General features: G+C 33.7%; 1 protein-coding gene across 1 annotated transcript in view; it reads right to left on the bottom strand.

The window, feature by feature from the left end:
* Positions 1-24,142, bottom strand: part of LOC135143289 (discoidin domain-containing receptor tyrosine kinase B) — a 247,657-nt gene that overhangs the window by 53,338 nt on the left and 170,177 nt on the right. Inside the window, exons 6-7 of the mRNA XM_064075159.1 lie at positions 19,811-19,990; positions 684-823 (exon numbers count right to left, since the gene is read on the bottom strand). Of these exons, the coding sequence (XP_063931229.1) occupies positions 684-823; positions 19,811-19,990 (320 nt within the window). The remainder of the gene's footprint in view (positions 1-683; positions 824-19,810; positions 19,991-24,142) is intronic.

Raw genomic sequence — 24,142 nt, 5'->3', positions numbered from 1 at the left:
ACAGATGAGAAATATGCATTAAATAAATTTACACCTATATTAGAGCTATTATCATTATGTAGGTATTATATTTGATTGTTTTGAACATAAATACTTAAACCCTTCAATTATCACAGTACCTAAGTCATTCTGAAAGGTTTAGTTCATTTTTCTGCATGGTAATGTTTAAATACTATTTCCCTTATATTATTTTCTTGCAATTTACATCGAAAAGACATGTTTTATTATTATTTTTTTCATATTTATCGGCATCCCTCAATAATGTACCCTTAAGGGTGTTCACGACATTTCGCACAGCTTGTATTTCTGTAGTTATGACTATTTTATTTTGTCAATTTTATTATAATATCCATTTCTCATAGAAATATTTAATTGTTCAACTCAGATCATGAATATATATTTTTTTGTGTTTCCCAACAAAATAATCTTTGAAAGCCTTAAAGTGAAAAGTTAAATATGTTAAATGTAATAGGTACTTATTGCTGTAACTGCGCGCATTCACCAAACTGTGTGAATAAGAGTTAAAATAGCACTGAATTTCTTAATAATGAAAACTTCAAGTTAGTGGAACGTTATAGGTATACATCCAGAATGTAGGTATATGTTCGTTTTGGTATAAACTGACAAACAGTTAAAAGTAGAGCACGTTAATTCTTGTGTATTTATAACTGCCTATAATTTACCTGTACATCCTTGGTGAAAAGGTTGTTAGTATGCAGATGAGCGGCGGAAAAGTTGCGTACTTTGTCGAACTCAAATCGCATCTCCAAAGGGTGGCCTGACCATCCAGGGGTGTCGTTACGCCATCCTACCCACTCATACCCTAGGTACAAAATAATGAAATTTATCTCAAACCTTCATACTTTAAAATTAATTTAAGCAGTAAAAAATCTGTTGCCTTTATTAATCCCCACCCCACGTAAAAATAAGATGTACTTAAATATAAATACCGTTTCGAAAAAAGTAAAAAGTATAATGAACAGTTCTCTAATCCCGACCGCTGGCGCTGTATACGTAACATATAATCGCTACTCTGGTTAAACTCTTTCTTTTTTAAAACCACCTTTAATCAACTAGTTATTTCGACTAATTACACAGATCTGGAGAGCGGGATTAAGTGTACGAATGTGGAACTCTGCAAATCCCAATGAAACGTTTTATTAAATTTATGCTTCATAAAGCGTGTTGTTACAAACGACAAAGTGTCTAAATTTTAAAATGAAAAAAGTGTGTATGGAGTTTTCACAAACAAACTAATTAAATTGACGCCAGATTAGCTCTTGCCACCTTCTGCGGATGCCACAACATAAAATGTGGGTGTTAAACTGTTTGCCGACCCATTAGATTCTTTCCACTTTATCAATAATGTAACAACTGATCTTATTTCGTCTGTCTCTATAACACAATGAAGGCTTGTTTAAGGAACTCGCAGTGTTTTGCTGACGGCATTATGTCCAAGCCCGACATGAGAACAACCTCGATGAACAAATATTTTTCTTCGCACTCTGATGCGATGTGGAAACTGAGTTAAATTTTTAGAAGCATAATTCCAAGTGTTTTTAGGTAAAAAAATCGTTCTTACTACACACTTGACATCTGACTTCAGGTGAGACGTTTATTTGGTGTAAATCGATAACGAATAATTATTTCCCTACTGTTACTTTAGTTTAAGCGACCTCTTGTTCAGTTTTCTGCTTCTCAGCTAAATCAACTAGCTCTTGTATTTAATTAACAAAGATTTTTTCTCTAAGTAGTATTGATGCATTATTTGTTGCAATACTGTTCTCACCTGGTCTGCTTGTTGAACGTTTATGTTCTTAGTTGTGGCACGCAGTAAAATACCTTTACTTTTACTGAAAAAAGTAGGAAATTTGCAGACATTACAAGATAAAAGGGAAATCAAACAGTGGCGGCTCGTCCATGGTATCAATAAATCCCCTAAAAATAACCTCTCAAAAAATAAAAACCGAATAAAATACTTTTTTTTGTCAAAATCGCATTTGTCAGTTGTGTATTCGTACCATGTAGGTACCATGACATGAACAAAAAAATCAACTATCATTCGCTATTCGTTGGGTCAATTTAAATATTGACCTCACGCATAGTGGATTATAATGATGCAGTGGTCTAACATTTTTTAAACAGAAAAAAATAAGAATTGAGCTGAAATTTAAGGCGTTTTAAAAAATAGAAGGTACGTTTATAGAAGATTTGCATCCATATGTGTATATAAATTAACTAAGCCTCCAGTAGAGTAGAGTACGAGCTGCCACTGGAATGAAAGAATTTTGAGGTATCTAGAAATAGATGTAAAACCAAAACGACGAAATATAAGTATATATACATCTACATACCAAGAGACAGATATTGTACTAGAATAGTAAAACATCCACCAAAACTTATCAAACAAATTAATCTCCAGTTTTCAGAGAGATTTTCCTTCGCGCCTCAATCACAATTATTAAATTTTGCCAATTTTATCTTTTTATGATGATCCCCATAAGTTAAAGTTAATCTTGATATAATCAACAAAATAAATTGCTTCATTAATTGTTTTTTTTGAATCATTTTGTGTAAGCAACCATACACATCGAAATATCAAAGGCAAGAGTGGATCGTTACTGGCTGCTCTGCTGTCGAGGACTCCATCTTGCATTGATATAAACGCATTATTCTAAGAAACCATACACTCAGATCAGAACAGCAAACGGATACAGAGGAGGGTCACACTTACAATTGTTTTTAATGCAAAAAAATATCTCGTTGCATTTTTACTTCCTGAGCGTAAGCTAAGTATAGTAATTGAGTCCACTTTTATGTTTTCTCGACGTTTTAACAAAAACCGCAAAATCAAATTTCATAATTTTTCAAAGAGACGGGATTTCTGCCAGGGGCGAGGTAAGTTCTGCCGAAATAAACTTCGACCAATTTTTTTTATATTCTGGGAGTTATGATTATGAAACGTTGATAGAACATGAAAGTAGCCAAATGGTTTCTATTACAGTACTTTTCTAACTTACAAAGTAAACATACAGCTTTGTTGTATAAGTTAAATGGAACACTCTATATGTTTGAAAATACTTTTAAATTGTACCGCTATTAGATTGCGTTGAAGAATTTTTTCTACACTGCAGCGAATGTTGAATGTTGCGCCCTTTGACCGTTGGAACACCCCATATGAACCTATTTCATATGAGTATTTTGGCAGAAATGGTGAAAAAATCTGAATTCTGTGTTGTGTCGTTAACTGTCTAAATATAAAATATTTTCGAAGGACGTATATGTTTAAATCGAGTTTTTTAATTTATTTTTGGTCAATTGTATGTAACATTCATAATTTCTTATTGATCCACACAGCGTGAAAATTATGTTCTGCTAATAGATAATGTTGCAATATTTTAATTACGATTCATTTATTGTGTGATGCACCGGTCAAGAAAAACTCTACAAGAAATGTCTGATATGGTATCGTCATTGGCGATAATTTTTTGTTCATTTTTCGTGTTACGCAAATGAGTTCGGTCGCAGTCGCTTTTGACTTTGTTGAGAGCTTGTGTAAATTAGTTTAAGTGGTTTATTTTTGTTAAAAATAACTTGGTTTCGGACTTAAAGTGAAGGGTAAGTGTTGTGATGTGCCCATGAGGAAGGAGTCTGCAGGGATCGGCGCGGAACGAAAGGAAATTAGGATTTAAAGGGTAAGTGTTGCTTTTAGGTTTTATATATCGGTCTATAATTCAATGTATTGTGCCTTATTTCTTCAGTTCTTTTATTCTAAATTGATATAAAAATACGGATATTAAGGGAGAAGTAGCTGTATCTATTGATAGATAGATATTTATTCTTTAAAACTGTTTTTTTGGTCTGAAATAATTTGGAATATCTACTTAATAGTTTTTATCACTTAAATGTTAATTACGTATTTAAAAATTAAATCCAATTTTGATTTTTATATCATTGCATTACGGACAGTCTTTACGTTTTGCGCATCACTGCAATTAGTAATATTATTCAGGCAATTATCATTATTGTTTTGTAACACTTTTAAATTTCAGAATTGTTTTGAAAACATTTTTGCATTTGGGACATACGTAACTACAACTAAAAGAAGTTCATTGAATCAACAAAACGTTTCAATCATTTTGATTGAAAACAGTGGTTTTCAATGTTTGTGTTTGTTGGTAAATGTTTATTGAAGTTTCGGTTAAATTAACTTTAGAATGTTCTTAATTTCCAAACGTAGAGTAGTAGGGTTATTTTTATCAAACTTTCATTTCTCGTTTTCTGGACATTCCCCAATACATGGAGTGAAAATATCGATTTTCCGTTTCCATCTGTTTGTTAGCGAATTTTTAGGCAAATATTCTCGGAAACTTTTTTTTTTTTTGGTGGATTTAAAGTTAGTTACATTTTTTTTTTCTGTTTATCTTCACCAAGAATCGTGTGATGTATTTAAATGTAAAACGTTATTTAGAATTTATATTCTGATTTCAAAACTTTTTATGACTAGTATATTTCAAAGGTAAATTTAAATTTGATGTTAGCTTCTATGATATTTTTCTTCATGTACACAAAAATGTCATGTTTTTTTGTTACAATGGGTTCGTAAATGAAGATGAGGAGATTCGCTAAATGAGAGCAGAAGAAAAAGCCGAAAGGTTAGAAAGGTTTTAAGATGATTGACGCTAATACAGATCAAAAGTCGGGCTTATTAATTTCAATTATATTACGCTTAAAGACCAGTAATTAAGAAAGAAGTGATATGTGTTAATTATACAGCTACATTTCATCAACCATGTTATACATACAATCTTAGAAAATTGGGAATTGTAAATAAAACTTTGGAATCTTTTTTGTAGGACGAATCTTGAACAGCATAAAAGGAACTATTGTGAATTAAGATTTTTTTATAGTATTGCACTAGAGCAAGAGAAACGTGCCCCTATGACGTATAACTTTACACACAATTGTAAAAAAAATTGGTCTAAAGAATTAAGACAGTACTTCCTTCGCTGTCGGAAACGTGACGACTGCATGCCTATTATATTTTTTTCGTATTACATTTTTGTAATAAATTTTTTAAAATAAAACGAGTATTAATTTTTTTTAATTTTGTCATTATTTGGCATTGACATCTATGTCATTTTTTTTTGTGATTGCTATGATTGCTTATTAAAAAAAAATTAAATTGGACGAAGTCGCCCCTGAGGTATCTAATATTTTAGATAGGATTTATTCAGCAAAATTTTGTGGCGGCGTCATCAAATTTTTAGGGGGGATGAGAAAATACATTTTAATCAAAATTTTACCATGCTTATAAATTTAAAACATCTCCAAGATTTCAAAGCATTCGGTCTTGCAGTTCCTGATTAAATTTTTTTGAGTCACCCGGTATATGCAAATCCAAAAAATATGAATGGAATGATAAATCACAACTACAGACTAATTTTGCACATTTTAGAAAGGATTTATTCGGCAAACTTTTGAGCTGACGTCATCAATTTTTTGGAAGGGATAAGTAAATATATTTTGATTACAAATTTATCATGCTTATCAGCTTATCACAACTAACATAAACCATCTGGAAGATTTCAAGTATTGCAAAATCTTGTTTCGTAATTTTGATTTTTTTTTTCCAAAAATCTGAACGTTTCGGGTAAAAACTCAATTCGGAGTCATACGCTACATGTGTAGGACTATGTTGGTGTATACAATTTAAAACCCATTTACTATGTACAATTTTGAAGTGACGTCATCGAATTAGTGGTGGGGATGAGCCCTATTTCTTAGTCCTCTAGGGATCATGACAGATCGAGAAAACGTAAAAGTAGAGAGTCGGCCGACGGATTACAATTAGTCCTTTGCTACGCTGGGGAAGTAATAATCCAAGAAAATTTTGGACAACTTTACGGAACTCCAATATAGTAGCAAGTAAAAATAATGAAACCATACCTCCTCAACTAGCTAATGCTGACCAGATTAACAGCAATTTTACTAATTCTGTTCCCGCGGTCACTGCAACATCTAGCTTTCGTTATTACATTAACTGTACAAGTTTCTCTAATGACAGTAATTTTGTATTTTCATCTGTGGGTGTAGGGAAAATTGAAGAAGCAATACTGAAATTAAAACCTTCTATTATTAGATATGACGGTATTGCTGTTGAGAATTGCTTTGCCATTTGTTAATGCCCCCTCGACACACATCCTTAACTTCAGTTTTGCAAATGACTATGTTCCCAAATTATGGAAAACTTCATGCGTAACTCTCATACTAAAAAAGAATAAATTTCTTTGAATGACATGGTGCCCATTAATATTCGGTATGTTGTTTTGATGATTGCTAAATCTGTTATTTATTAGCAGCTTAGTGAATTTATTAATTCCAAAAAAGTCATACCATCGGTTCACTCAGGTTTTCATAAATGTCACAGTACCGCTACTGCACTTGCGTCATTAACAGATCATATAACTCGCAATATAGATTTAGGAAATTTAACTTCTGTCACGTTATTGGACTTAACCAAAGCGTTCGACTCATTGAACATACACTGTTTACTAGAGAAACTCTGGTATCTGTAATTCCAACTTTGACTGGTTCAGAAGCTATTTAGGTATACAATCGTAAACAAGTCGGTCGTTTAAATACAACTGTTGGTTAAGTGCAATGTTAACAATAGGGTTCCTCAAGGCTCCAAATTAGGTCCTTTACTTTTTTCAGTTTTTATAGGTGACATTGTTTATATGCCAAAGTTTTGAAAAATTCATCATTCATCAATTCGCTGACGATATTCAATTATTTTAAGTTTGCCTCCACTGTGAAGTATTACGTGCTCAAGAACGGATTAAACATGACTTAAACGAGATTTATAAATGGACATCATCAAATCCTTTATTGATCAATACAAAAAGTGCCACAATATCTTGTTTGGCACATCAAGTAAACTTTCAAGCATATCGGCCTTCACATTACTGATATTAACGAAAAAATATAGTATGTAGACAAGGTTAAAAATCTTGAGGCTATTCTCCATTCTGATTTAACATTTTCTTTCCTTCCAAGTGTCTCATATCTGTAGAGAGTATTACTTAAAATTTAGCCAACTTATTCCTTCAAAACATATTCTAAATGAAACAATCAAACTTTTACTTATACCTAAATTCGTTGATTCCATCATGCCCTAATTATTGCGACCACTTAACTATATGGTCCTTGCCTAACTTGACAAGGCAAAACTTCAGAAACTTCAAAATAATTGCATTAGATTTGTTACAAATGTTCCTTTTGGTGATCATATTACTCCATATTTGAGATCTTTTGGATTACTTAAAATGAACGAATAACGTTGTATTCATTACATTTGTTTTGTCCATAGTCTCTTATCTTTTTGATAAAATATTGGAAAGAACGCAAGTTCATTCCGGGCAATTACGATTTGTCGATCCACAACTCAATATACCTTCGTAAAAAATGTCAATTTTTAAAACTTCATTTTTGTTAGGATCATGTGCGCATGCTCGTCCACCCCCAATGGGAGAGGGATGAAGAGAGCGGAACGCTAGGTACGACAGGGGGATTTTGCATGTAGACGTCACAGAATAAACTTGTGTTTAAGTTTACCCCTTTTTTCATTTCTTTACGGCTCGTGAAAACGCTCACGAGTCCAACATAAAATGGTCCTTCGAGCCGGATAAATAAGCATAACGGTGTGCTACGAATTCGTGCAACACGCGAGTAAGTGCAAAAAATCAACGCATCACTCCTAGCCACTCCAGGGGAAAATCATCAGCCCAACCTAGTGGACAAGAAAACATCAACACATCAAGTATACGAGGTCTCAGGTCAGTTCCTTGTTTCCTATCCTATTATTCACGTTTTGTCATAATCAATTACTCGTCAGTTCGTTTCCTCATAATGTTGGACGATATTAAAACTTTAATAGCCAAACGGGCTGCTCTCAAAACGCGTTTGACAAAGTTTAACAATTTCATAGCAGACCCTCGAAACGTTAAAAAGGCAATAGAATTAAAAAGGCGGTTAGCATCAATCGAACCTTGCTTACGCGAATATCAAGACATTGAAGTGCAAATATCCACTGTGGACGAAATACAAGTCAAAGACGACGAAGCAACCGAATTCGAAAATAAATATTTTGAAGCTGTGAGTAATGCAGAAAGCTTAATCCAAGCCGCCGGGGCTTTGGAGTCAGTACCTAACTCGAATTCGTCATCAGACCGTAACGAAACGCTTCCGGTCAAGCTACCTGAAATTTGTTTGCCCACGTTTGATGGCTCCTTTACTGAATGGCTTAGTTTTCGAGATTCTTTTCAATCTTTAATTAACAATAATACCAGTTTAAATGCCATTCAAAAGTTTCACTACTTAAAAGGTACTTTATCGGGCGAAGCACAAAAAACAATTAGCCATTTGACACCGTCCACCGATAATTACGCGGCAGCATGGGCGTTACTCGTGGAAAGGTATGAAAATAACCGACTGATCAGTCAGCATCACGTGCGCTCGTTATTTTCATTGCCCAACATTAATCCAAAGGATTCTGCATCGCTCAGAACCCTTTTGCAAATAGTCAATTCGAATCTTAAGGCATTAGAGGGAATTGGACGTCCCGTACATCAATGGGATGATCTTCTTATTCATTTAATTTCTTGTAAATTTGATCACGGCACAACTATTGCATGGGAAGGTACATTGTCCAAAGACATTCCCACAACAACAAGCATTCTTGAATTTCTGACACAACGTTGTCAAATGTTCGAATCATTTGAAGCGACATTTCTTAGTAATAAATTTAACGTTCCAAATAAACCCAAATTTCCGTTCAATGCTAAGTACAATAAGCCATCCAGTCATATCGTAAACAGAAACGAACATAGTCAAATATCTTGCAATTACTGCAAACAATCGCATACTATCTTTTTTTGTCAGAGTTTCCTAGGTCTTAACGTGGATCGCAGATTAAATGAAATAAAAAAACGACATTTATGCACGAATTGCCTACGTAGCGGACATACACTCGAGACCTGCAACGCCGGCAATTGTAAAAAATGCAATAGACGTCATAATACTCTTTTGCACATAGAATCGCAGCCACAACCCTCTTCAAGTACAATGAGCAATTGTGCACAAATTTTAAGCAAAAATGTAATTTTATCAACCACACAAGTTTTGGCGACAGGTGCTAATAACAAAGGCATAAAATTTCGTAGTTTGCTAGATAATGGTTCAGTCTCAAATTTTATTACCGAGCGAGCTGTACAAAAATTGGGGTTAAAAAATATACACAAAATCAATTTACCCCTGATAGGAATTGCATGCAAATCTTCTATTATTAGTAAAGCAGTCAGTGTAAAAATTTCATCAATTTCCAATTCATTCAAGGCCTACTTGGACTTCTTAATTGTTCCCGAAATCACGGGTAACGTACCTGCGCAATCATTTACACCATTGCAAAATCTACCCACCAATATCAAATTAGCCGATCCGTTTTATAATAAGTCACTAGCCGTTGACCTCTTGATAGGGAACGAAATATTTTGGGACATACTTTGCATTGGTCAGTTCCGAATTAACAAAAATGGCCCGACATTACAAAAAACCCAGTTCGGTTGGGTAATTGGAGGCGTTCTAAATCAGTTTAATTCATCAAATAACTTAACCTCATGTAACCTTTCAAATATTTCGTTAGATAAACAGATTAGAAAGTTCTGGGAAGTAGAAAATTTACCTGAAAAATCAGACAGTTCAAGCGTAAACAACACCTGCGAAGTACACTTCAAGGAAACCTTTACAAGGGATGCAACTAGTGGTAGGTTTATTGTAAAGCTCCCATTGATAAACGAACCGCCTTGCTTGGGTATTTCCAAAGAAAGAGCTTTGAGGCTATTTTACAACCTTGAGAAACGCTTTTCAAAGGACCGGAACTTATTTCAGCAGTACTCGGAATTTATGAGGGTCTATCTAGCACTGGGGCACATGACCGAATGTGAACCCGACAATTCCGGTTATTTTTTAAGCCATCATCCGGTCCACAACGAATCGTCAACGACCACCAAATTGCGGGTTGTTTTCAATGCGTCCATGAAAACTGATAACAATAAATCCATAAATGATAATCTATTAGTCGGCCCTAATCTCCAACAAGATCTGTTCATCATTTTAATTAGATTTAGGATTCATAAAGTAGTCGTTTGTGCGGACTTAAAAAAGATGTATCGTCAAATACTTTTACATCCAGACCATCGTAAGTATCAAAAAATATTTTGGCGAAATGATTCAGGCGAGGATATCAAGGTTTACCAACTGAACACGGTCACATATGGATTTGCTAGTTCGTCATATCTAGCAACGAGATGTGTGCATGAACTAGCTAATCTAGAAATGCAAAATTTTCCGGAAGCAGCAACCATTATTTTACGTGACATGTACGTGGACGATTTGATCTATGGCTCATCCAATATTGTGGACGCGGCACAATTATTAAATGATATCAAGCAAATTTTAATTAAGGCAGGTTTTGAGTTACACAAAATAAGTTCCAATTATTCATGTGATTTCGGTTTTGACGAGGAACTTCAACAACAAGAGCAGATTTCTTTAGACAAACAAAATACCATTAAAACATTAGGCTTATTATGGGATAATAATAATGACATAATTAAGTACTCCACTCACTCGAAAAATCCAAGAATTGACAAAATTACTAAACGCGGCATTTTAAGCACGATCGCTCATATTTTCGATCCGTTGGGATTAGCGGCACCTGTAGTCATAACTGCTAAAATTATTTTACAAAAATTATGGTCACTAAAACTAGATTGGGACGAAAGTTTACCTATTGAATTACACACAATGTGGTGCGAATTTCTAGAAACCTTTTCACAGCTTAACCAGGTAGCGATACCGCGCCGAGCTATTTGCGATTATCAACAAGTCGAAATCCACGGATTTTGCGATGCAAGTCAACTTGCATACGGGGCATGTGTTTATTTGAGATCTCAAGGTCCGGACGGTACTTATCAAAGCCATATTTTGTGCTCAAAAAACAAGGTGGCTCCCTTACAATCATTAACCATTCCCCGATTAGAGCTGTGCGGAGCTCTGCTTTTGGCCAAATTGGTATATAAGGTAACCAAATCTTTATCTAATTTTCAAATCCGTAATCATTATTATTGGACCGATTCTACAATTGTATTGGCATGGCTCCGTACAGAACCCGCCTTATTAAAATCTTTCGCTTCCCACAGAGTCTCAGAAATTCAGTCTCTAGCCCCTTATAACAATTGGTACCACATTCCATCAAATCAAAACCCTGCGGACATTCTGTCGCGTGGCGACACTCCGCGTCATTTGATGTCTTCAGATTTGTGGTGGCACGGCCCTAGTTTTTTAACAACGCCCCACATACCTTATATACAAGAAGTCCCCTCAGGCACTAATTTACCAGAAATGAAACCAAAATGTTGTTTAATAGTGCAAAGGGTCACTAAACATTGTTCCCTTTGGTCTAAGTTTTCAAATTTTGACAAATTGTTAAGAATTACCGCTCTCGTGCGTCGTTTCATTTTTAATTTAAAAAACAAACATAATAAAAAATTGGGCGCTGTAACTTGCAGCGAACTACGAGAGGCCCATAGCTTAATAATAACACAAGTTCAATCCGAAGCCTTTCACATCGATATTCACAATATCAAAAAACATAATCAGGTTGCCAATAACAGTAAAATAAAAAACTTAAGCCCCTTCATTGACTCTTCTGGGTTAGTAAGAGTTGGAGGTAGATTAGCATACTCCAACATTCATAACGATCGGAAATACCCTCTATTGCTGCCGAAACAGCATTTCATTACAAATCTAATTATTAAGAAATATCATGTCGAAAATTTGCACATCGGTTGTCAAGGTACTTTAGCAGCAGTACGCCAACGATATTGGCCTGTTTCAGCCAAAAACGCGGTTAAATTAGTCATTTTCAATTGCCTAAGGTGTTATCGATGCAAACCAATTTCATATGAACAATTGATGGCTGATCTCCCGGTAACACGAGTAACTCCATCGCGGCCATTTACAGTAACTGGTGTTGATTATGCAGGGCCATTCACACTAAAAAACGGCCATGGAAGGACGGTAAAAACAATAAAGGGTTACATCGCCGTCTTTGTGTGCTTCGCTACCAAAGCAGTGCATATAGAGCTTGTGTGTGACTGCACGTCATATTCATTTTTGAATGCATTAAAGCGGTTTATCTCCCGTAGAGGTAAACCAAGTCAGATTCATTCTGACAACGGAACGACTTTCGTAGGCAGTAACCGGCATTTAAAAGAGTTATATCAATTATTCCAAACAAAATCATTTAAAGATGTGATAGTAGGCAATCTTTCAAATTTAGGCATTACTTGGAATTTTATTCCTCCAAACGCCCCCCACATGGGCGGTTTATGGGAGGCTGCTATAAAGTCAATTAAAGGGCACATTAGACGAGTTTTAAATAATACTTTGCTGAACTATGAGGAAATGAATACCGTGTTGATTATGATAGAGGCATGTCTAAACTCCAGACCTCTCACCCCATTATCAAATGACCCGAACGACCTCGTCGCACTCACTCCGGCCCATTTTCTAATCGGCGGTCCGCTGACCGCTCCGGTAGAGGAAGACCTGAGGGACCTTCCGACCAATCGCTTAATCCGCTTCCAGCTTCTGGAGAAGATGAGACAAGATGTGTGGAAACGGTGGTCCAACGAGTACCTGCATCAGTTACAAACCAGGTACAAGTGGAGGAACGTTCCAGCATTGAAGCCCGCCAAGAGGGACCTGGTGGTAGTCCGCGAGGCCAGCACTCCGCCACAACAGTGGCCTTTAGGGCGAATCGAGGAGCTACACCCGGGAAAGGACGGACAGTGTCGTGTAGTGACGATCAAAACAATGCGGGGAGTGTTCAAAAGACCATTAACGAAAATTTGCGTTTTGCCCATGGACTCTAACAAGGACTGTTGTGAGTGAAAACAGGGCGCAATCAATTTAGTCGTGTTATGTGCGCAATCAATTTGTTTGCGAATGGACTCATATATGTTCCACTTATGTCAACGTTAATATGTACTTTATTTATACATTTCATATAGTATTTCTAAGTATCTGTACCTATTTGTAATCAATTGTTATATCCTGAATTGTAATCTTCCATTAAATTCAGCGGGGGGAGCTATGTTAGGATCATGTGCGCATGCTCGTCCACCCCCAATGGGAGAGGGATGAAGAGAGCGGAACGCTAGGTACGACAGGGGGATTTTGCATGTAGACGTCACAGAATAAACTTGTGTTTAAGTTTACCCCTTTTTTCATTTCTTTACGGCTCGTGAAAACGCTCACGAGTCCAACAATTTTCTTATTTAGCGAGTTTGTTTTCAAAAAGTGCCCTGAGTTATCATGTGGCTACTCTAATTGAATTCTTAAAAACAAAATAAAAGAACAAATCTTAAGTAATAATTTCAGTATTGATACAGTTAAATTTTAATGACCATTTTTTTTTGTTTTATCAAGATTGCTTTTGACGTCTTTTGTTATATATTTTGTTTTGGAATTAAATTTTACAGAATTTTTCGAATCTTGATTTATCCCATTTTTGTTTCCACATTAATACGAGTTCTGGGGTCTAAATTTTAACACATTTTTCTACCTTTAAATAAAATTCTTATTTCATAAATAAGATAAATAAGATATATTTTTTTTTAGTTAAGTTATGTGACGGAATTTTATTATTTATTTTTTCCTCTCTCTCATTAAGTCATAATTATTCCCTTGCCACAATCACTAAAAAAAGTGCATAGAAAACAAAAGAATAATTACCTTACTTGGATGTCAAGATAAATAGAAAAATAATTAAAGCAGAGAAATTATGTTGAATAAAGATGTTTGTGATAACTAACTAATATGAAGTAAGTAAACAAAGCAAGACAAACGAGAGGGCCAAGGAACAGACATAAACTATTTATAAATTTAGTAAAGTTTATTAATATATCTAGAGTGTAAATGAAATGTATGCAACTTTACGTAAGCCCGCAGGGTAAAACAAAATTATTTTGTGTTGTATTCTGTTCTATCAGTGCTAATGGTAACAAAGTTAATCAAGATTTTGGCTGTGATTGTTTGGCTTCAAAGGCCAATAGCATTGTATGCTGTGACAACATGCCGATGACGTGACATCATTATATATCAATTATGGAGATCAATTTTCGTTATTTTAAACAAGCTGTACTAGAATATGAAATCCGATTCTCATCTATGTAAACTTTCATACGTGATACAAATTAAATGTGAAACTGCGTGAAATACGACTAGGACTTGGTAACCTCAGAAGATAATACCGTAAATATTAATAATCTAAAAAAAAAAAATAACAACAAATATTGAAAATTTTAAAACGTTTTTTTTTGTTTCACAATCAATAATTTCGTTGTTATGAACTTATGAACACCATGTGAATTTACAACAATTTTTTCTCAAGTAAATTAGAATCCATTTTGCTATTACATTTTGTTTTTATTTAATTTTCCTTCTTCACTTCATGTATTTGTTCATTTAGAGATGATGGGTTCTGTTTTTTTTAATTTGAATTAATATGGCATGGAGCAGGTATATTCAAGTTAAAAACGATCTATAATTTAATTAAAACTCATATAAATCTGATATTCAATCAATACATATTTATCGATTTATTGTACAAAAAATGTTCTACTACTAAATAAATTTGACTAGTGAACTGTCTGTGGTTATTTTAAACTAACGAAATACTTGAGTGACAATTACAACTCGACTTTTATTTATAAACGTCGAACTGACACTGACACTAAAAACTTTTTAAAACAGAGAAGCTGATAAATTACTGAAGCGCTCTAGTAGCAGTCTTCTTCCAGTTCCTTCGGTCACGTTTACGTCTATTCTTCGAACAAAGTAACCAATGATTTTATTATGGTTTTATTGAATGCGACTGTTGATCAATTTTTTTTTTCAGTGCTTGTCTTATCAATCATAACTGCTCATTCCAGCCGGTTTTAAAAAACGCTAAAGATTTTCGTAACAACAAAAGGCGATGGATTTCATGTGTATATAGGATAATAATGCTATAGTGGCTAGAATGTCACGTTGTACACTCTGTAAATAATAAAATAATAATATAAAAATGTATATGTTATCTCCGTAAAAAAAATAAATGTGCCATTTATTTTGAGACCTCATTCTACTACACAATTGTGTTCAGAAAATTGATGTTTCGACAGCTGATGTTTTCTAAATATCCTTATTATTAAATCTAGAAGAATTTAGAGTGAACGATAAACAAACGAACAAACGCTTCTATAAATTAACGAAAACTCTGGAACAAAGTCCTAGATATGGCCAATAAAATGGCATCACCTTATTCATAGACCCTTTAACCACTACAGAATAAAAAATTCTTGACAAAATTTCAGTGTTATTTTTGTAAGAATGTAATTATAGAAACGATAATTAGAGTGACATGGGAAGGGTTCTCCCACAATTATTGACCCTTTATCATACGCACTGAAGATAAAAAATACGCCGTCAGTGGCTACCTACCCATTTAGTTATCTCCAATTAGAGTACTAACTACTTTTCTCTCAGGACCCTAACCAAAGTAAGTTCGACCACTTTGTATCTTTCCACTTTCGGTCTGCTTCCATTTATCTTCGGAAAGAGTTAGACTCCAGGGAACACCTCATGCCAGCAAAGCTTTGGCGTAACTGAAGGAACTGTCACTGTACAGGTGATGACCGCACTTGCTCAACAGGCGGGCCCGATATTAATCCCACGAAACAGCCGAACTCGTAATAAATCTAGTCGCGAACTGCTGATTCACCTACCATTAATCATGACTAAAGCTGAGAGAACGAAGAGACTTCTTTTATTGGGGTTGCTTTGTGCGGCTGCTGCATCTGTTGTTTCAGATTTCTGTTTTAATTACTAATGTGATCTCCATTAACTAACAGATAGTGGTAAAATACAGCAGCAAAAATATCTGAAATATCCCAACACAATCGATTTTTGTGTTCATTTATAAATGTGAACCAGTTGTGAGAAATACGTAACGTAGGTACATCCAAAACAGTAAACTTATAAAACCGAGTAAACGTATAATGTAACTAATAAATAAACATTTATTTAAAGTTATTTATATGCATGCGGATTATTAAAGCAAAAGGATGTCAGATTATAGCAAAACTATTTCCACAATAAAACGTAATTTTATTTTTTTTAACAATAAATTGAATTTTCCTTAGGCGTATTTTGCGAAAATACAAACTAAACAATGAAGAACCATTTAAAATACGTAATATTAGATTTGTCTATGGGTTTATATTTTTGGCTATGGCCTCATACTTTGTTTAAAAAGAATAACCTCGTGATAATAATACACCTAATTGTTTATTAATTTTGTGAATGAATATTTTGACTGTAACATATACACAAAAGTGTAAATGACTTTCAGCAAAACAGATAAAATTTGGAGATGTGTAACATTTGCAAATTTAAAACCCTTTAGTGTGACTCCTCTTAATGAATATGACTTCCCGTCAGTTTTAAATGCTCAGTAGTAATGAAAATATAATAATTTTTTCTTTTCTTTAATTCTTTGTCCAACGTTAGCATTTATGCAAGTGTTTTTTTGAAACAAAAATTATATGTTATTTAATGACATGTATTATCCTAAAACACGTGAATAACATCAAGTTTGAGAGCATTAAAGCAAGCATTCTTTAATTTGCTTGCTACTTAAGTGAAAAAAAAAAAATATTTAGGTGAGCAATTTAGGACACTATTTCTCCTTAACATGTCTCATTATTTCAAATATATATTTTATTCGTGTTGTGAATTATGTACATACTTTATTCCACAAGAGTATTCCCAATTTCTGTCTGCCACTTTGCACTGACATTTTTTTATGATTCACAAAAAAATTAAATATTCGCACATTTGCAGTAACCTTAAATTAATGATTGTATCAATATAACTAAATACTTTAAATTCAAATTTTCATATATGTATTGTTCTTACAATTAATCACAAAAAAATGTTCTATCTGACTAACCTTAAAGTATTTAGAGAAATCGGTATATATATTATAATACATTATAATATAATACTATTGGTAATGTGGTGTGCCAATTTGAAAAGTTAACTTTCTCACCGAGAAAAGAAAAACAACGTTGCGAAATTGCATTTAAAAAAAAGAAAATAACTCTAGGCATCACCTATGTTTTAGTGCTTTTGGGGGAAGAGCGAAACAGTACGTAGGGTTTTGTTTGTAATTTCACCAAAAAGCAGTTTTTTAAACAAAATTGATTCGCATTCGATACCACTGTGCCCATCAATGAGTGTAATTAAGATAAGGCCAGTTAACTAGAGATTTTCTAATTTGAAGTATTGTGAAACTTCCGTGAATTCGTCAACACGTGTTACGAGTATTTTTATTTTATTTTTGTAAATTCACAGTTTATGTTAAGATTTTACAGTTTATGGTTCTAATACAATTTAACTACGATAACGAAAACGTGTAAATGTTCCCGTAAAACACGTGTGGCAGGAAATTGACTTATTCAGGCTTAACATAGTTTAGTAACGAAATGTCTAGATTTTTTTTTAGTTAAGTTATTTAAAATTATTTTAAATATCGTTCGATTTTAAGAGAAAGGACCTTGAAAATTATCATCAATTAAATTAATTTAATTGTGGGCTCGGCTTCGAATACGAGTGGGATCTAATATTCTCTTAAAAGTTTAAATCATTTCTAACAGCTTGAATTTGAATATTTATTCTCGAAGTACACCGATACTACTTTATTTGATTTTTATTGTATTGAATAGGAGTTTATTGTGTTTATTTCAAATATCCTGTGTTTTATATGAACTGGAAATTCATTCGTTCTCCGATGTGATTTTTGTGAACCGAATTTGAGTTAATCAGTAACTTCAATTAATGCATAATTAGTAATAAATTACATAATTTAACATCATGTAAATTATTTTTACTTGAAATTCTTGATAGCGTGGTATAAATAAATTTTGCTTATTTCCTTTGTTGTAACTATAATACACATTTTGCATCGTCAAAATTAAGGAGATTTTAACTTCAATCGAAATAACCGAGAGTTTTTTCCTTATTGTCATTGTTCATGTGAATGTTTATTTACAATACCAGATTTTCAGTGAATCTGGCCGTCTAGCTGGCTGCATCCTTTGTGGGGATGATAAGTCTCAAGACTGCGAGTGTTAATCGTACGTCGCGTACGTAGCTATAGTTAGCGTCCGTTGTAGTTGAATGTTCATATTTAAATTTGCCGCCACAGCATCGTATTAACTTGCGTATTACAATTCAGTTACTTTAATAACGCCTTCTTTTTTTTGTGTGTTTAAATTTATTATATTCAAGTGTTTGTAACAATTTGGTGTCATTTTTGAATATCTGGGAAATAAGCCCTACAGATTTTCACTAACGATACCTACTTCTTTTGTGCTAGTATAATATATATAGTGTGTGTAATAGTACACGTTCAGCCTTCGCGTGATATGGTTTCGTTTTTGTCTTTTTGTTTGTCACTATACATCTACTGCAACTTAAGAAAAGAGAAGTTTCGACATCGTCAATATTCATTCGAAAATTATTGCGATAAGAAGGTGATGATTTTTTATGAAGTCCTAGTCCTGAGGGATTCTTTATTTTTAGGAGTGAAATTTATAAAGAACTGCATTGGATACTAGCTTTTCCTCGGAAGTGTTTTAAGTAAATATGTGGGTCCCTTAACACACATCCTTTACCGCCATAAATATGAGAGAATAATGTATAATGTTATTGGTATAGTTTCAGCTTTGTCACTGTCCTTGTTTTGTTTTTCAGAGTCTCGACATATCTAGGTAACATTCTACATAGTATAACCACTAACTATTTATATTTCTTGTTTATATTACGCTGAAAATAGTAATTGAAATCGCGTTGGACATCGTCGAAGCACAACATTTGTTCACCGGGTGGTCGTCAAATCTAATAATTTTTGTTCTCGCTAGATGCATTTGGGAGAAAATCAAAACTTTCAATTTTGATTTCGAAATCGCACATTAAAATTTTTGCATGGAGATCTCAACTGCTGATGCTACCAAAAAGTAGCTACAAAATATTTTGAAATGGGGTATATTTACTGTTAAATACAATACGTACTAATATTAAATTAAATGAATAACTAACATTTCGAATATCAGAAATTACTCACTGCCAATTTTCTAAAAAAATTTTAGAATTCATATCAAAAATCTCTGTTGGTAAAAACGCAATTCGTAGCATAACATACCATAAATAGCTAGTTTACGTTCGTAATTGTTAGAAAATAACCATCTTAAAATTTTTGTCATTGATATTTTCTTCTCTTTTGCAGCGAATGTAAAATTAAAACTGCTCATAATGTGGCATGCGGACGTAACCACAATGTCAAAATAAACCTCTTAAGAAATAAAGAGAAACGATGAAGCCCCATCATCAAACATCCCCAACCCGTCCGTGATTCAATAAACTTTATGGAAAAGAATCAATTGAATAAATCTGCTGGCCATATCTATTTCAACGTGTCATCAAAAAGCGCACGTGTGGCGCAGAGCGGACAAGATGGAGACAAAATACAGACATAAAGCGGAATGAATCGGTCCCGAACAACACATTGTAGCAAGTGCCCCTGGCAAGGGCCGTAATATAAATGTAAATGCGTCCAAACCAAATATCGCAATGCTGTTACCTTTGCCATGTCCTGCGAGGTCAAGTCTGAAGTTATCCTGTCCCTTTTGTCCGTCGACCAGTTGCCCCAATCCTCGCGAAAGATGGCCACCTTCTTCCCTGCCGTCGTAAGTGCGATCGGTGAGGTCTAATTCTGGACCTCGATGGAGTCCCTGCGGCACATCATAGCTCAGCAGACCGTCTGCAACATGTCAGCGATATGACAACGGAAGCACCTGTGCCGCAAAGTTATTTATAATACCTATTAATCTCCGCAATTAATAATATTCGCGCCCGGCACAAATACCGTCATAATTAATCATAGTTAGAGTCTGTGTATTAAATCAACGGTAAAGAGAGAAAAATCATTTTTCGCGATGCAAACACAAATACAGGCTATTAATATTAATCTTTTAAAAATTTTGATTTATGGGGACGATAAGTGACATGTCTACACTGGTTTTACTTAACTTTTGTTATATACCTATAATAATCGACCTCTAATCAGTGCTGTCTTCAGAAAAAGGGCTGCCCGTCTACTTAAAAAACAGGTACAGACATCATTTCCAAACACGAAAAATAACTTCTATCAATGCCAAATTGTCGAACACTTTAGGAAGTAGAATTTTTACGGATCGGTTAATTTATCACATAATTGTTGTCTTTTTAATGACATCTTTTTTAGAGACACATTAAAAGCACTAAAAAATTTTGAATAATCAAATTAAACCAAGAATGCACATTATGGAAAACTATATAAAATATTAATTTAGCTTTTATTTAACACATTTTTGACATTCGAAAATGATAACTTTACTTTTGGATCCACTTTCCCAGGGAATATATAGGGTATTTTAGTTTGATTTACACCGGCCATTTACCTTAACTATGGCACACTAAAGTACTCAATTACATTTATTTTGATGTAGAAAATAGTCATAATAAAAATAACAATTATTCAGTGTTCCCGAAAGTGATTATACTGATTATCAACAACGTGTTACTTCACGAACGTAAGCTAAGGAACCAAAGCTAAACAAAATTTGTTTAATTATCGCCGCCAACAATTTGATGACACCCCCTCACCACCTAAATATTATAAATAATATACCTCTGTGTTCGTGGTTTATGAATCCGTCTTGTTTTTATTTAATAAAAATGTTTGCAATATTTTCCACGTAGTCGCTGTCTCGCTTATGCATGAAATACTTCGTGGCCAAGTGTTTAGGGAACGGATTATTGGACTTCCTCTGCCCGTGTGAGTCGAATTCCACCTTCATCAAAGGTTTTTTTTTACGCTGTGACTGCTATTATCCACATAATTTTATTGATGAAATCACGGATGATTCCCCCATTTTCTCAAAAATTTCAGAATATAGTAATGTTGCGCCGCTTATATTTAATAATAATAAAATAAAAATTACCCTAATAACAGTTGCTTACCCAAAATATTATTCAAAATGTTTTGTTCTATTGTAGTTTAATTATTAATTTTAGTCGCTTCCTCTGCTTTAAAGAGACAGCTTGGTACGTGCTTACTAATCGGACTCTTTCAATGTATAAAAATAACAATCGAAGTTAAGCATGTTCTGATAATATATTTTTCCCTTTGATTATCTGCTTTAAATAATACCTATAGGTATTATCATAAAAAATACATAAATTTCGCAAAATTATTTTTTTCATTTTTCAAAAAGCTATATTTGTTCAAATGTACTTCAGGGGCGAAGGAAGTTCTGCCTAAATAACCTTCGACCAATTTTGTTCAACTGGAGTGGTTCAGTGTATCTTTTGGAGTTTTTTCTATTCTTTACATTGATGTAATAAGGGGACATTTCCATGTGTAATTAATGACAGCAAAAATATGAACATATTAAAATATAGGAGTATTTTTATTAACCTCAAAAAATTTAAGTTTTGAGATTTTGCAACTACTCATTATAAATCTGAATCATCCAAATGTTCAAAAAAATGTTTGTAATCTCTTGAAATTTTTGCATAATTCTAACAATGACGCTTAGTCTGAAAAAAATCACTTTTCCTATCTTATCCCACAAATAAATTATTGTTGAATGCAAAGAACCATGAATTTTATATAGTCTTTAACTTTTAACACAACGCCAAAAATTATTATCAAACGCAAAAGTAACGTATTAATGTACCATATAGGCTTGGTTGAAAACTGCTTGTTCTCTTCAGATGTACAATTAAGCGAATAAAATTTACAAAAAAAAATGTCCGTGTCAAAAAAAGTCAGTTCCATTTTTATTTATTTCTTTAAACCTGATTTCTCTTAAGGAACAAATCACAATAAACAATATCACATGGATAATAATAATAATAATTAATAACATATTCTTTTGGAGTCATTAAATGGTCCAAAACTGATCTTGAAAATTTAAACATCGCAACAAGGAAAATCTTCACACAGTATAGAAGGCATCATCCAAAATCGTCGATTGAAAGATTCTCATTACCAAGACAGAATGGAGGAAGGGGTTTCCAGAACCTAGAAAACTTATATCAGAGACAAATCTCAGATTTGAAGAAGTATTTCTTGAAACGAGCGGAAAGAAATGAAATGTTTCGCACCATCACAAGAGCAGATTTGAACCACACACCCTTAAATCTGTCGAACACCGAAGAAATCCACACCCCCCACACAATAGACAAAATAATAAGTGGGCTAAAACAAAAACAACTACATGGAAAATTCTACAAAGACTTAGAAGAAACTCATGTCAATAAGAAGATGTCATTGATTTGGTTAAAAAAATCAAGTTTGTATGCCGAAACAGAAGGATTTGTGTTTGCTATTCAAGACCAAGTAATCAATACCAAGAATTACAGAAAATACATCATCAAAGATTCGAACATAAGAAACGACTGCTGTCTCCTCTGCAAAGCAAAACCTGAAACGATCCAGCACATAATCTCTTCCTGCAGCATCCTAGCACAAACTGAGTACAAAGCTAGACATGACAACGCCACCAAAATCATCCACAAAGAATTAGCAACACTTATGAACTTAATCAAAGATACGACACCCTATTACACTTACATTTCATCTCCGTTCCTTGAAAATAACAAATACAAATTATACTGGGATCGCACAATACCTACTGACTTAAACATTGCAGCTAACAGACCAGACATCATACTTATCAAAAAACACACGAACGAAGCCATTCTCATTGACATTGCTATTCCTAACACAAACAAGATTATTCAAACATACCACACCAAGATTTCAAAATATCTACAGTTATCGATAGAAATGAAATCCATGTTGAATCTTAAAAAAATTTCAATTCTATCCCTAGTTATCTCTAATGTAGGTGTAGTTCCAAATAGCTTAGTTGAGAATTTAAAGTCTTTGCATTTGAATGATTCAATAATTGTCAAAATTCAAAAAGCTGTTTTGTTAGGAACATGTCATATTGTTCGTAAGTTTCTTGAACAGTCTGATCATGTCAGTCAGATTAGATTAGCACCAGTAGGTCAGAGTAGTGTAGGTAACTTTCCAAGTGATGCGCGGATAAATGGTCGGTAGTTACGCTAGACTTTTGGGGATGGGGTGAGATTAGAGAATAATAGCAGACTAATTTGTATGCTGTAATTCTAGAATCTCGAAAGTTGTTCTGTTAATCTAATCAATGCATATCATTACTTGGTCTTAGTACCCATAATGATAGAAGTCTTGCCTGAATGCCGGTCGTTTCCGGGTCAGTGGTGGGTCTTAATAATAATGAAAATGCTTTGTTATGTGTATTTCTGAATTTCTCACCACCAATCAGTTTTTCTCTGCAAAAAATTGTAAATATCGAATAATCGAATAATAAAGTAATATTTTAATATTTTTGCAGCTGTATAAATTCAATCCCCAAATGCCTAACGTAAAAAGTGGTGTCAGGAGCGGAGTTCCCAAGAAAAAGAACAAAGAGAAAATATTCAAGCCCTGCTTTCAACGTTAAGAGATTAAGAAGTAGCATCCTCGGAATAGGAAACATATTGAAAGTCCAAGAAATCTTGACAGTAATTGTGCTTCATAACAGGGATTAGACTCGACAGTAATGCTGATTTATTATTATATCTATTATTTAAAATAATAAAAACAATACGGAAATAATTTGCACCAGTTTGTCTGAAAATAATCTCATTGATCAGGAGTAGAAGTTTTCATCATCGGGAATAATAAGTTTCAATACACAACAAAATTGACACTTCTAATTCTAATTTCCGTTCATTGGATCCGTCGGTTTAGCGTGGGTTATGACAAAAATGTGACCTCTTATTGATTCAATTTTATTTAATTAGTATTGATTAAATGATCGCATTAATAATTCTAATCAAT

Source organism: Zophobas morio, unplaced genomic scaffold, assembly GCF_036711695.1.
Source record: "Zophobas morio isolate AGI-343-1 ecotype UQ-CSIRO unplaced genomic scaffold, CSIRO_AGI_Zmor_V1 ptg000058l, whole genome shotgun sequence".
NCBI classification, from domain to species: Eukaryota; Metazoa; Arthropoda; class Insecta; order Coleoptera; family Tenebrionidae; genus Zophobas; species Zophobas morio.
This window is presented reverse-complemented; position numbering and strand designations above follow the sequence as displayed.